Here is a 14,801-nt window from a genome sequence, read left to right as displayed (position 1 = left end):
TTTTAATATAAAAAAAAAAAAAAAAAAAGGGGGGGGGTTGGCCCAGGAGTTGGGGTCATGAGGACATTCAATTTCCAGTGCAGCATCCATGCAGCTGCTGGCAAACGGAGTTGACCAGCACAGGGCTGCAGGTTGGACATTTTGTGGAAAACACTGGTTTGTGATAATGGGACATTTTCCCAAGGGGGGTGCAAAGGCAGTAAGGACAAAGCCTTTTTCAGGCACGTCCAAACCACTGCTTAAAGTCGAGTCCACGAAGAGAGTAAGCATGTGGAACACACTGTGCTCTGGTTGAAACTTGTTTTAACTGTATTTATTAAACCCTCATTTTAATTTCACTGAGAATAAAAGTGAGAAAAGAATTTTGTTGTGCTATTGTCCATGGCTAACTAGAGCACAACTATGCATTTGATCAAATTGCTGACCGCTGATTTGGCCAATAAGATAAAACAATGGGCAACATACATTACTGTATTAAACCCAGCAAGTCTAATAACAAAGGGGTTTAATCTTAGGGCTGGGGGGACAAAATAAATTGTGGGGCTAGAGCCTGCAGATGGGGGTAGAAACTTTGAGCTTTGCAACTGAGTAGTCCCACATTTCAACTCCTGTTTACTACCAACTCAACTTTGCCAAATTTTAGATAACTAGCTGCACAATCTGCTTACTCTCATCACATTTGTCTATGTCTGGAATGTCAAAGCATTTCCCCAAATGAAGAGCTCTTTGGCAGGAACAGAAACTTATAACTGTCAGTTTTAACAGGAGCTGCATGAAAACTCAATTTTAGCTACATAATTTTAAATTCAGATGAAAATACAATGTCAGAATAAACATTTGGATATCAAAATGATTCGCAGAGTAGCGAGCAGCCAGCTCGGTTAGTAAACTGCTGATGTAACATGCCATACCCCCACGTGGTCCATGAATTTATAACTCAAATTTTTATTTCACATTAAAACTTCACTAGCTGGCTAGTCACAACAACTGTTTGAAGACAAATGAGAGCACATACAAAATAATTCTGGACATGATTTCAGTGTGATTCAACTGATCTTTGTAACAGCTTCATGTTGCATGAAGTGACATCATAGTTGCTTGCAACCAAAGCTCAACTCTGCATTATGTAACTCCAGCTTTAGGGATTATTCCAAACTTGGGGGCAGGAAGCAGCTTTACATAAAATGTGCTCCATTAACATTAACACCATGAGTTCCAATAGTAACGTTTTGCACAACCCTAATGGCCCACGACTTGTGCTTTTTGACAATGTCGGAGTAATGTCTACATCCGATACTCCTTATGGCGTAGAATGCAACACAAGGTGGCTAAAGGTACTTACCAGCTGGAAAAGGAAAGGAAAGGCAGGAAAAAAAATGTGAAGTTCCAGAGCAATCTCCAACATTTAATTGCCTAATTTTTTGAAAGGAAAATGTTCTCTACCAGCTACAGACAATTTCTCTTTGCTAGACCAATTGAAATTAAATGCAAAATGAGACTGGAAGTAACACACACAATAATTTCAAGTCTTAGTCCATGTCTTGGGCAGTAATACTACCCAAAAGGGGGATGGGGACAGGACGGAGGTCATTTAACGGGATGGGAAAAGGTGTAGGAACCTCTACCGCACCTCCAGCCACCAAGGTAAACCCACCAGTTTCACAGTCTCCAAACATGTAAAAGGGTTCAGGTTAGGTGGACAAGGGATGTAAACTAACTGGCGGTCCAAACCAATCATGTGAGCCAAGTTCCATTGCAATGCCTGCAGTTCCTATTGACCAACTGGCAGCCTACCCTTCTTAGCTTTTTTGGGTCATGTCAACTGCAGTCCAGCTGGGTCCTACTGCTGCAAACAAATAGACCATGAAGATATGATGCGGATGGCCCAGATCACTGTCTTGGTTGTGCTGGCACAGCATTCGACAGAGATGTGTGGATGTGGCACAAGAAGCTGGGAACGTAGAGTCAGAACAGTCTTCTCAAGAGAACCAGTGAGGTGGCACCCATGTGCTTGGAGGTGATGGAGACAATGAACACTCAGATGACAGGACAAAAAAATCAGCGGTCTGGGTTCTACAGCCAGGCAGAGAAACTAAGTGATATGAAACTTGATCGGACTTAAAAGGTTAATAGACTGAGGTACTGTACAGCTGTCTCCTCTTCCTTTGTCTCTGAACCATAATCCCCTGGAGGAACAGGACAAGTGGATTTGCTCAGTTCAGCAATGCCTAGGGATGGTAGTTTAAAATGCTTACGCAAACACAAACACCATCAGTGGTGACATGATTGAAAGGATGGAGTAAATTGAGATATGGGTGCCTGATTTGCCACAAAGAGAAACGAAGTTCAGTGTCCGGTAGCTGAATAAGCTTCAAGGTGCGTGAATGGAAAGTCATTTGAAAACAGTGTAATAGAACAGTTCTGTCTGAATAGCCTTGTATATGCAAGGCTGTCCATGCTGGTTTCTTTGGGCTTTTCAGCCCCTTGATGGGAAACTGTCACCACTTTGTGGGCAAACTACAGACTACAGCTATTAAAAACAGGAGGTGGAGGGAATCAGTCCAGACAGGAGACTTGGAAAGCAGGGACGGAGGTGTGAGATGAGAGTGCCTGATTGTAAGGAAAGAGATGAGACGATCCAACGGCAGTTCTGATTTTGGTTTTCTTTCGGTGGCGGTCAGTTGAGCATTGGGTTGAATGCCCAAGGTTGACGGATTTAGCTCCCATAGTGCACAGTGTTGCTGGGAATCGCCATCGGAGATGCCATGGAAATGGCTGGGCCGCCCATAGTGAACTGGCTGTTTATAGGATAGTAAGTACTGCTGCTGGGTGCTGGCTGTCCCGCAGAACCTCCTGTGGACGATAGGGCAAAAAAATATAAGACTCATGTTCTGTGTTGCTGAGGTTACATTTTACATTTACATTTATTCATTTAGCCAGCGGTATTTTCCAAAGCAACTTACAATGTTAAGCTACCTTCAATTATTTACCAATTTATACACACGTTGTCATTATTGTTATTTCATTCCTTGCGCTATGATTTCATCTAAAGCAATTTATGATTCCACTCCTTCCAAACAGCTTAAGCGTTTTAGTGGGACAATTGATATTAAGAAGCTTGCTTATGGGTGCTACAGTAGAACCCCTTGTGGGACTTGAACTGAGCCTTCAGAGTGAGTTTTTCAGACATCACATTACTTGTAACATATACATTGTACGGCCCTCTAAGGCACATATGACATACTCAACAGAAGGTATTCAGTGTGACTCCGAGGAAAACACCACTCTCGTCCCAATGTTCACAAACATGGTCCGTGTTTGCTTTGCAATAGACACCACGTCACCGTTTTCCCCCAAGCAAACAACTGGAGATTCAGGTTGGGCACAGGGTGTAACTGAAAGAATCTGACCATAAAATATGAGATACAGACTTACCCTGGACAATTCCTGTGCTCATAATGGATCCCATTCTGGAGTGGGTGTGGTTTACTATCCCTGTGTTCACTTTGTAGAAGGGAGAAAAAAATTGAGGGATGTTCACAATTAACTGAAAAGCAGTTCACTCCCCTTTTTGCTAGCCTGCAAAACCAGGTATTTACCGAGTGGGATAAGGCTGTTGTGAGAGGCTGTAGATCCACTTCCGATGACAGCGCTGAGGTCATAGGCTGTGGGCATCCCTGAAAACACCAATAAGACAAAGGTTTGGATGAGCAACAGGAAGAAAGGGACAAAAGAGAGGGAAGAATGAAGAAAGGTAAAATGAATGTGCCAGTGGTGTGAGTTCTAAGCCCATTAATCTTTCCACATCAGCAATGAAGTAAATGCTTAGGGACTGAATATGAACTTGTGTGAAGACATCGCGTTTGCATCTGAAACGAGTGCAAGACAGCAGCAGGTAGCGTGACCAGAGAACTGGACTTTTGACAAAAGTAGCGGATCAAGTCTTGTTATATGTGACCCTCTACTATTACTTCTAACAAGAACTGATTCCGTAGATGAGATAGAGTAGAAAGTACTGAACACTTTGACCCTATAAAGCCACTGGAATAAATGTGGTCATTGAGCAACCGAGTAATGTAATGCACTCTGGTCTGTATGTGTGCCAATTTTGGCAACACCCTGCGCGTTGGGTACGTGTATGTAAACTGGGAGGTTAGGCTGGGTCTGTGTACCTGACACGGTCATGCCTTGGCTCATGTTGTAGGCCCCCCCAGTGTTCCACATGTTCTCAGAAGGAGAAGTGTAGTGTGAGCCAGGAGGAGGAGCAGGTGTGGAGCCAGTGTACCTGACAGACACACAAGCACAGTCACAACACTAACCCAGCCCGAAAGGCAGAATTCAAACCCACAGCCACACTGGAACCGCCAGCTCACCTGAAGAAGGGGTTCTTCAGGTCTAGAAGATTGCTGGATTTGGAGCCGGTCTGGTCAACTTGGGCAACAATACTAATGTCATAACTCTGCCTGAAAGAGCAGGAGAAGGAGAGTGAACACGGGTGACACTACAAGTGATCCACAGAATGTGATTTTGAGAGCCAACCCTTACCTCTTATTTGCAATAAGCAGGGCGGTGCCGGACATGGTGTCCCCAGCCTTGGCGAACAGAGGTGACTGCAGCAGGCAGCGCACCTGGTACCAGTGGGTGAGAGGCTCTGTGGGAGCCGTGGAGAGCCACACCGTCATGCTGGAAAGGAAGGAAAGAGCCTGTCTTATCAAGATGCTAATGCCAACCACTCTATGGCTGTGGCTGTAGCTGTAATTTACAGTCTGCTAATGAAACAGGAATGCTCTCAACCAACCGGATGGACTGATGCTGGAAGACTCAGAAGCTAGAGACACAGACTTACACTGAGCCGATGAAAGCCACATCAAACCAAAACGCCAGTCCATGCACAAGCCCAGAGTTCACCATGTGGAACTTGAATGGAATCTCTATTCTAAGAGAGAAAACAGGATCAAAGAGTCAAACAGTCAACAAAGCATCAACCCAAAATTCCAGTCTAAGCAGTAAAACGCATGGGATCTGAAATCCCCCTTTTCAAGGGCTACACAAAATCTTTCTGTATGAAGTAACACTACCCATAGGTAATAATTCAAACAAAAAAAGGCCACAGGTCATCGAAGTCACACGGGGAGACAGACTAACCTGTACAAGTCGTCTTCTTTGGCTTCTAAGAAATTGACTGTGTACTTCACCGATTTGGCCATGAGGATTCGAATATCAAAAGTATCCTATAGCAGAAAGTGCAACATGTACTCAAAGCATTTTTTTTAAAGAAATGAGTTCATTTTATGCAATGAAAGAGAAAGCTGGATGGCTGTAGCAGGCTGGTGTTGGCCAAAAGAACCTGCAAGCCACTCTGACCATACACACTCCGTATAACATCTAGCAAATATTTGATCCTGCTGTGGTTCCTTCTCCACTTCTTACCACAATGGGTTGGCGGAAATACTCGTCCACAGCAGCGCCCCGCAGAGCTGAGAGGTCTACGCCATGGAAGGAGGGCTGGTACCTGAGAGAGAACAGAGGTGGAAGTCTGCATGAGCTACAAGTCCAGGATGTCAAGGCTTCCAACCGGCATTTACACCACAACAGCACTGCCTCCTTCTTGTGTCTTGGAACTGTAAACACGCATTTAAAAAAAACTGCAGCATTTCAGTACTAAAGAGATGATAAATTAATCACACCAACTAAAAATATATTTGTCACTGGCAACCCCGAAATATCCATTGAATGATGCAGACCTTGACAGACTGGACTGGTTCCCCATTTTCAAGACAGATACAGGACCCTCAGCTACATTCAACATGTTACTGAATCCCACAACTTTACATTCCACCCATGTATTACTGAACACTCAGGTTCAGCTTAGCACCCCTTGCTGTTTCCAGCCCCACGACTTCTAAATCCTCTAATGTCATTAAGTTATATGGCTCCCATCTGTCCACCTGATCTCTTCTTCCTCTTCAGCTTTTCCTAGTTTCTCTTCTCTGGTATTCCCCTAGTACATCTCCAAGCACTCACCAGAAGTTGGCCTTGGTGAACTGCTCCATGTACAGCTGCTCGTCTGTGAAAGGGGCCAAGTGGACGTCGCCAATGGTGGGAAACATGTTACCTAAGGAGGAAAGAAGAGGTTACGTTGGAGAAGGGAAGCCATAGGCCACGTTAACTCCTCTTAATTAAACCATTTACTTCTGAGAGTCATGTATCTGTAATACAGGCTACATTTAGTTCAGTCCACAAATACAGTATATACACCTTCTCCCTTACATCTATGCTATGGTCATTGAAAGACAAGGTTTCTAAAGTACAATTTTTTTTAAAAAAAAGCAGATTGCCTATTGACTTCAGTAGCATTCCCCATGTATTTCTTATGGCTGCAAAGTTTCCACACTTTCATTTTGAGCTTTATAGTTGCAGTTAGTAACTTAGATGAAACGGTATTCACACTGATGGACACCTCCCTACCATTGGGTTTGAGGAACTTCTTGGCATGCAAGTAGCTCTCAAGCATCCTCTCGTTGAACAGCATGTAGCCCATTGGCTCTGAGATGATGATGTCCACTTGTTCAGGCAGGGACACCTCCTCCACTTTCCCCGGGATCACAACCACCCGGTCTGTTAACCCATTGCTGTTCACCAGAACCTGTGGGGCCGGGTATGCTTAGCATGGATATTGTTGGGTGCGTTTTTCTGCTTGCATTTTTTTTTTATTACTTCATGTATGTGAATTCCTGCACCATCTGTGTCTGTACCATCAAATGGGAGCAAAGTGATTCTGCGTGTAAGTGGGCACCCGTGCCAACCTCGGCATGCTGGGCCATAGTGCTGGCCTCCACGGCGTAAACCTTCCTTGCTCCAGCCTGAGCAGCAAAAAACGAGAGGATCCCAGAGCCGCATCCCACATCCAGCACCACCTGCAAAGGATGGAGAGAAGTCAGGGAAAGAGAGAGACCCACAAAGAGAGAGATGATGAGAAATGGAATTTGACCTCCTGCTCAAGTAATCAATTAGTGAAATTAAATCACTTTCAAAGCTTAATGTGATTATTATGCATAAAATAATACTGGATTGTGGCTTCAAAGAGACCGGAATTGCATCCAGTGACAAAAACTAAAGTTTATTACCAATGAAATGATGCCTTTCAAAGATGCAGATTTTAAGGTCTTTTTTGAAAAAGCACGGTATGCCTCAAAGCTTACAAAGAGGAAATCCAACACCTGGTTTCCCATGCCAAAATGTTTTTGTTTTTTTGTCATTTATCAGTTATCACTACTCCCAGAAATAATGAAAAGCACATCTTGGTCACATACTGCTTGCTTTATGGGTTGGATCAAGATGTATCAAAGACTCCAAAAACTTCCATGCAGAAAGGAGGGACGTTACTTTGTCTTTGAAGTCTGTATGGTTCTGAAGGATGGCTCGCTGATATGTTCCGGTCCGGACATAATCCTGCATCATGTTCTGCTGCTGGGAGAGGTAGCCATAGAACTAGTGGAAGGGGAGAAGGGCAGAGGGAGTCTCTGTAACACGTTCATTTTAATACTGTCAATGTTACAATCCACACCAATGAAAAAACTAGGCAAAAATTTTACATTTAGTTTCATGTGTATAGTAAGATATATTCACACGCATACATACTACATGTTTTGCGTGATAGGTGTGAAAGCTAGTCCTACGTGTGCCAGAGGCACCTGCTCATTTAGGTATGAAGGCACGTGGAAGCGGTGACAAAGTACCTGGAAGTACTGAACAGCAGAAGACTCCTCCGTCCTTTCACTGAATGCCGAGCGCTCCAAGTTGTGCCCCCGGCAGTTCTTAAGGATGTTGTAGAAAGAGGAAAAGTCTGGGACATGGACAGAGGAGGACAAAGTCTAAATGTACAACACAAGGGCCCATTTCAGGTAAAACATGATAAGGTAAAGCTGGGAGTTTTAATGATGAAGCAGGTCTCAACACACTGCGGTCAAAACAGAAACAGCCCCATACAGAGGACGGACGGACGGAAATACGCATAGGTAAACACACACCGGACAGTGAAAACAGATGATTTACAGGCAGACTCACAGACAGGTGGAAAGTGTTAGACTTGGAATGTGTGTTTCGACATAGTGTGGGCTGGCATTTTTACAGAGAGATGCACAGGTGTGTGAGGCAGGCAAAGATTACCTGTGGGGGAGGAGAACTGAAGCAAGACGCTGTTGCAGCCCAAGGTGATGATGAAGGACTGCTTGGCCACACGGCTACATTCTGTTTCCCGTGTAACAGAGCACTTGAACACACACGTCTCCTCAGCTGCAAAGAGAGACATGGGGATATCAGACTGTGGGTAAGGTCTCTACTGCACACGCATAGACTGACACATACACTCCATGACACACCATGTACAGTCTCACACAGAGTCCTACTCTGGACACTGAACACAAACCGTTTCTGATCAGCCACCATACCATGAACGGCTCAGTGAGGACATCACTCAAAAGAAGACACGGCTCTCATGTTGGAGCAACAAGTCAGAACCACCAGAAACTATGACTCAGTGCATAACAGTTTGCGTGCGATGCTGGCCAGCACAAAGGACAGCAGACAAAGAGCTACAGACGTATTCATTTGGAAAGTACTAAGTAAAATGATCTTAGATCATGTTAATATGTAATGAGTGTGCATCCTCTATATTCCATTAGGACACCAAGCACTATTTTCATGGGCATTTTTAAAAAATGTCATATCCTGATTTCATTTAATCTCAGCTCAGCGTCACTGCTCTAATACATAGCAAATCTGTGTCTCAGACTGGATCCTGGAGGCCACGGAAAACAGACTGTGCACTGACACATACGGAGACACACACTACTGAGCCCCGTCCACATACAGCACGTCGTATCTGTTTCGATGGCAAGGAAACATTCACTGGAGATGCTGCATCTGTGAGGCATTAATGTCTTTGTTATTATCATTAATTTGTTGCTTTCCCGATGTTATTATCCTAATGCTGATGTTATTGGGGCAGCTGGTAGCGTAGCGATTAGAGCTGCTGCCTTCGCACCCAAGGTCGCAGGTTCGATCTCCACCTCCAGATGTAGTACCCCTGAGCAAGGTGCTTACCCTAAAATTGCTCCAGTAACATTACCCCGCTGTATAAACAGCTAAACGATTGCAGGCAGACTAACATTGTAAGTTGAACGATGAACCTCGGTGCAGGGAGTGGTAGGTACTACTCACAAAGCAGGTAACTGTCTTGACCTTGTATTTTCCCGCAACTGTGGCTGTCCCGTTCTGTCACTCCGCTGCATGTCTCTGACCACTTCTTCATTTCCTTTCAACCCTCCCTCACCATTAACTCTTTGTCTCTTCCTGCACCCGTTGTCACCTGTCGCTGCAACTTAAAATCTCTCTCGCCTTCCTGCTTTGCCTCTGCTACTCTGGCTGCTCTTCCTTCTGCTCCACAATTCTCAGATCTATCTACAGATGATGCCACTAACACTCTCCTCTCTGCCCTATCTTCCACCCTTGACTCTCTCTGTCCTCTGTCTTCCAGACCAGCACGCCCCATTGCTGCCCCATTGCTACCCCATGGCTGTCTGATACGTTACGTGCTAACAGGACCAAACTGCGGGCTGCAGAGCAAAGATGGCGTAAATCCAAAACTCCATTGGACCTGGATGCTTACCAGTCACTCTTAGCTGCTTTTCAGTCTGCTGTCTCTTCAGTTAAAACCTCCTTCTTCCACAACAAAATACAGTCTGCATCCAAAAAACCAGTCTCTTTGCTACCTTCTCATCCCTTCTGTGTCCCCCACCACCTACTCCTCCCTCTTCTCTCACTGCTGAAGACTTTGCTTTGTTTTTCAGAGACAAAGTCAAAGCGATCACTGATAAATTCTCACCATCAACTTGCCCGGTTCGCGCTGGACCTCCCTGCAAAGCTATCCTCTCCAACTTCAAGCCATTCTCTGAATCTGAAGTCGCTGACCTCCTGATATTGCGTAGAGCCACCACTTGTTCGCTTGATCCAATCCCGTCATCACTCCTTCGGAACATTTCCCCGCAACTCTCCTCCTTCATCTCTTCTATCATCAACTCCTCACTCTCCTCTGGCTGTTTCCCAGCTGCCTTCAAAACTGCTCTAATTTCACCTCTGTTAAAAAAAAAAAAAAAAAAAAAGAAAAAATCCTCCCTGGACCCCAACCTGGTTGAAAATTGCAGAACGGTCTCTCTCCTCTCCTTCCTGTCCAAAACCCTTGAGCGGGCAGCCTGTGATCAACTGTCCGATTTCCTCACCCGCAACCATCTCCTTGATGGTTATCAGTCTGGTTTCAAAGTTGGTCACTCCACTGACACCACCCTTCTGGCGGTATCCGACGCTCTCCAAGCTGCTAGAGCTGCCTCCCTCTCCTCGATCTGTCTGCAGCACTTGACACTGTAAATCACCGGATTCTACTCTCCTCTCTTAACCAGCTTAGGATCAAAGGTGCGGCACTCAGATGGTTTGAGTCCTACCTCTCTGACAGATCCTATCAAGTGGTCTGGCGGAGCTCTTGTTCTTCTCCTCTGCCTCTCTCAACTGGTGTTCTGCAGGGCTCGGTATTGGGTCCACTTCTTTTCCCCATCTACACCTCCTCCCTCGGTCCGGTCATAGCCTCCCATGGATTCAAATACCACTGCTATGCTGATGATACCCAGCTTTTCCTCTCCTTTCCACCTGGTGCGTCAGACATCTCCGCTCGCATTGCTGCCTGCCTGTCGGACATCTCTTCATGGATGTATGATCACCACCTCCAACTCAACCTCTCCAAAACAGAGATTCTTCACCTCCCAGCTGGCCTATCCTCCTATCACAACCTCTCGATCAAACTGGACAACTCATTCATTTCACCTAGCTCCTTTGCTAAGAGTCTGGGAGTTACGATTGATGCGAGTCTGTCAATTCTCTCAACATACTGAAGCCACAACCTAGTCCTGCAGATACATCCTGCATAATATTCGTAGGATCCGTCCCTACCTCACTGCTGACTCCACCCAACTACCTGTCCAGGCCATGGTGACTTCCCATCTGGACTACTACAACTCTCTTCTGTGTGGCCTTCCTGCTAATGCCATCAAACCTCTGCAGCTTCTACAGAATGCTGTTGCACGAGTTGTGTGTGATTTGCCAAAGCGCTCCATGTATTTCCTCTACTCATCTCTCTGCACTGGCTTCCTATAGCTGCCCGTATCAAATTCAAAACCCTGGTTACTATGTACAAATGCATCAATAGAACTGCCCCCGGCTATTTACAGGACTTGATCAACCGGTACACCCCAGCCAGGCCCCTTCGCTCATCTGCTTCGGATCGCTTTGTGGTCCCGCGCACGAAAGGCAAAGCTCGGAGGTTCTCGGTTCATTGTGGTGGAATGACCTACCCCTGTCTCTCAGAACTGCAGGAACTCTGTCTACTTTCAAGAAGGGTATGAAAACCTACCTTTTCCAGATCCACTTCGCCCAAGATCTCTCCAGCTCATCTATGGTGTAACTGTTCACGCATCGTAACTTCAGAAGCATCCCGAGATACAACCTTTATTCAGCCGTTACTCTGGTACTGTACTGCTCATTTGTGTATCTTATAATATTTAATAAAAAAAATTGGTGTGGGTATCGGGATTTGTCTGTGTCTTAAGCACCTACTTGAACGATGAACCTCGGTGCACCAAGTGGTAGGGAACAAACTAGGTTTGCTTGAGACTTTCATGTCTGCAGCTATGTCTCCTTCTCTCAATGTAATGCATAAATTGTACATTTTTACTGAGTTGTATGTTGCTTTGGACAAAAGCGTCTGCTAAATGAATAAATGTAAGCTGCTCTGGTGAGAAAGCGTCAGATAAATGTAATGCATGATCCAAAGTGACCTGCAACAACATGACCCATTTATACAGTTAGGTCCCGAGTACTGGAGCAATTCTGTGTGCGTACCGTCCTCAAGGGTACATCAGCGGGAACGAAGAGCGGGACTTGAACCAACATCCTTAACGGGACAAATCCATAGCCTTAACCGCTATGCTACCTACTGCCAATTCAGCAGAAGTCCCCAAGTCCACTGAAGCTGGCCATGTTTACATTCATTTACTGAGTCATCTCTTCTCTCAGAAGCAACTTACAATGTTTTACTCATTTACACAACAGGGATTTGGAGTGAGGCACTTTGCTCGAGGGTACTACAGCAGGAGGGGGAACTCAGACCTGGGTCCTTCCAAAAGGAAGAGAGCAGCTCTAATCACTGCACCACCTGCTGCCCATCAGACCCCAAATCCAATGAATTATAATTACATTTGTGGTGCTAGAGCCTTGGGATCCATGAGTGGCTCCGAGCCACTGCGCCTGACTCTGTGACTAAGTGTCAGTGACAGCTGAGTGTGACAGTAAGTGTGAGCGAGTGTGTAAAGGCAGCCCGACCCCCAAGCAGCGCTATAACGCAGCCAGGGGCCTCAACAAAAGCAGCGCGCGCTCAGCACGGAGCGCCCCATTGTTCCCGCTCCCTGGAGGTCCGCGGTCACACCCTCCACGGAGGGCGCGCGACTCGGCGCAGTAACGCTAACCCACGTGACTATCCAACATGACTCTCCTGTGTGTGTGTGTGTGTGGGGGGGACACAGGCACACACCGAAAACACAGCCGTTCGCTGCGCAGCCCGTATTTACTCTCGGCTGAGCTCCAGCGCCACGGAGTAAAAACCGTGTAAACTTGACTTTATACTGACACTCACGTAATTTTATGGGGAAAACGAACGACATACTGTTAGAGAGAAAACTTGCTGCCACAGACAAAGTTAACGCGCTACCTCGTCCTGCTCAGGACCCAACTAACTAACTGCTTGCTTTCAGTCAGTCAGTCTCGCTCTCTCACACTCACTCACAGACAGACACGACACGTCGTTATATACAAACAGCAGAGCTCGAGCACCTGTGTGTGTGAGATGTGTACGTACACACACACCAGGGGGCAGCTAGTGACTAATTCGATTGAGGAGACACAAAACCAACGTGGTGCAGTCCTGGTTCCTCTCAGGAGTCTTAGTTAAAGCGCCTCATCCGTCAGTATGAAGCAGCTCGCAGCGTGTACCGCATTTTCGCTGCGTTTTCTGTCCGGAGCTGCTCTTCCGCGCGATTAACCCGCTTCCCGTGCAGCCGTCGCGCGGCAAAACTCGTTTCGCGCGGAACAAGCCGAGTCTCGAGGCGCCGGGGACACACAAAGCGCGGCGCTCGCGCTCTCCCCGAAGTCCCCCCCACGTCCGTCCGCTCGCTCGCTCGCTCACCGGTGGAGAGGCTCAGCAGGGCCGCGTCCTGCGTGGTCTTCACCTCGAGCCGCAGGGGCTGCTGCTCCGAGTGCCGCTGAATGTCCCCGTTCGCGTCCCCGATCGAGAGCAGCCGCACGCCGGAGAACAGGGACACCGCCATCTTCGCTGTGGTGTATGAGCAGCGCGCACCGCGCACGTTCTCCAGTCTCACGCAGCAGCACTCGCGCGTCGGAGCGGGGAAAGGCCTACAGCTGCTCAGTGGTGCCGCGACGTGGCGGACGAACGTAACTGCAACTCGCCAAAGCTCGAAGGGACTCTGGACCACCAGCTTTGGTGGACCAACTGATGGAGGAAAAAAACAACAGATTGCAGCCATGCCATCTCTTTCTCCTTCTTCTTCTTCCTAATAATAATAATAATTTAACACTTGGGTTACAATAACAACTTTTTGCACTGATTCACAGTGGTTATAAATCAGTTCAGGATAAGTACCATGATTGGATTCAAACCTTCAGCTGCCAAAGCCAGAGCCCTAAATGCTCCTCTGCTCACCTCCCCTAACCGCTGACCACATGTGAGTGGATCACGTTCACTGCAGTGTCGCAGACGTGTGGCCGCCAGAACCTGTAATCCGTGTTACCGGTCATGTGAGGTCACAGCCCAGGGAGCATTAGCTGTAACGGGAGAGCAGCGCTGCACATGATGATTTGCACAGGATGCTTTGCGATGGACCACAATATACATGCACCAGACACTGGAAACATAATAAACCAAGACATCTGTAGCAGCTGCAACGACTGCCTGAAAGCGGCTTCTTCGTATTGAGGCTTGTTTGAAGTCTTTAGCGTGTATTTTCCGAGTCTTTTCCTTCCTCCAGGGCTCCTCTAAATTTGCTCGCACACATTAAGCACTCGCACAGCAGGCCTCGCATTTACGGGGTGATGGGTGCATTGTGGCAAGAATGCTACAAAAAAACAGCTGTCAACATTTAATGCAAATCACACATCTGCAGCTATGTCTCTTTCTCCTAATGTAATGCATACATTGTATTTTCTGTGAGATGTATGTCACTTTGGAGAAAAGCATCTGCTAAATGAATAAATGTAAATAAGTTACAGCATGTTGTTGGCGCGCATATTTCGTTTTCAAGAACAGACTTACCCTAAAATAGAGACAGCAAGAACTAAGAATTGAACAAAAACACCCAGCATTTGGTCAAGCCTTTCTGGAGACTGAATGTATTATTTCCACAATGATTGCAGTTTAATATGTCTAATTAAAAGTGGCTCTTAAGGCACTGGGTATTTAAAAAGCCGCATTTCTTCCGTTCAAGAACTGGGGGAGATTCTGACAAGTTCGGCAAGCAACCCAAACTTTTATTCCCGCTGAATGACTGTTTTACTAAAAAACATCTGCTTAGTGAAATAAGTCCCTAAAAACTCAACCTGACTGGTCACGGTCCTTCTAAATGTTAATCCTGCTATAAGAAATCACTTATGACGAAAATAAGAGTAAACAGGGGCAGACTCAT

General features: G+C 46.2%; 1 protein-coding gene across 1 annotated transcript; it reads right to left on the bottom strand.

Moving 5' to 3' along the window:
- Nucleotides 1-359: 359 nt before the first annotated feature.
- Nucleotides 360-13,510, bottom strand: carm1 (coactivator-associated arginine methyltransferase 1). The gene is made up of 16 exons (XM_018738706.2): nucleotides 13,289-13,510; nucleotides 8,170-8,295; nucleotides 7,740-7,846; nucleotides 7,387-7,491; nucleotides 6,807-6,917; nucleotides 6,469-6,646; nucleotides 6,025-6,115; nucleotides 5,431-5,512; nucleotides 5,146-5,231; nucleotides 4,847-4,936; nucleotides 4,546-4,683; nucleotides 4,374-4,463; nucleotides 4,173-4,285; nucleotides 3,600-3,677; nucleotides 3,436-3,504; nucleotides 360-2,853 (listed from the first exon to the last, which is right to left on the bottom strand). Exons 1-16 carry the CDS (start codon nucleotides 13,428-13,430, stop codon nucleotides 2,717-2,719), a joined length of 1,743 nt encoding a protein of 580 aa, XP_018594222.1. The 5' UTR covers nucleotides 13,431-13,510; the 3' UTR covers nucleotides 360-2,716.
- Between the last annotated feature and the right edge of the window lie 1,291 nt (nucleotides 13,511-14,801).

This window comes from Scleropages formosus, chromosome 3, assembly GCF_900964775.1.
Source record: "Scleropages formosus chromosome 3, fSclFor1.1, whole genome shotgun sequence".
NCBI lineage: Eukaryota > Metazoa > Chordata > Actinopteri > Osteoglossiformes > Osteoglossidae > Scleropages > Scleropages formosus.
This window is presented reverse-complemented; position numbering and strand designations above follow the sequence as displayed.

What these genes read in the sequence shown, in the direction of transcription:
- carm1 (XM_018738706.2), bottom strand. Translation starts at nt 13,430, where the DNA reads ATGGCGGTGTCCCTGTTCTCCGGCGTGCGGCTGCTCTCGATCGGGGAC. An exon ending in TTCACCAAGGCCAACTTCTG is followed by an intron (nt 5,513 to 6,024) that starts GTGAGTGCTTGG and finishes GTTCTCTCTCAG; the next exon opens with GTACCAGCCCTCCTTCCATG. An exon ending in ATTTCCGCCAACCCATTGTG is followed by an intron (nt 5,232 to 5,430) that starts GTAAGAAGTGGA and finishes TTTCTGCTATAG; the next exon opens with GATACTTTTGATATTCGAAT.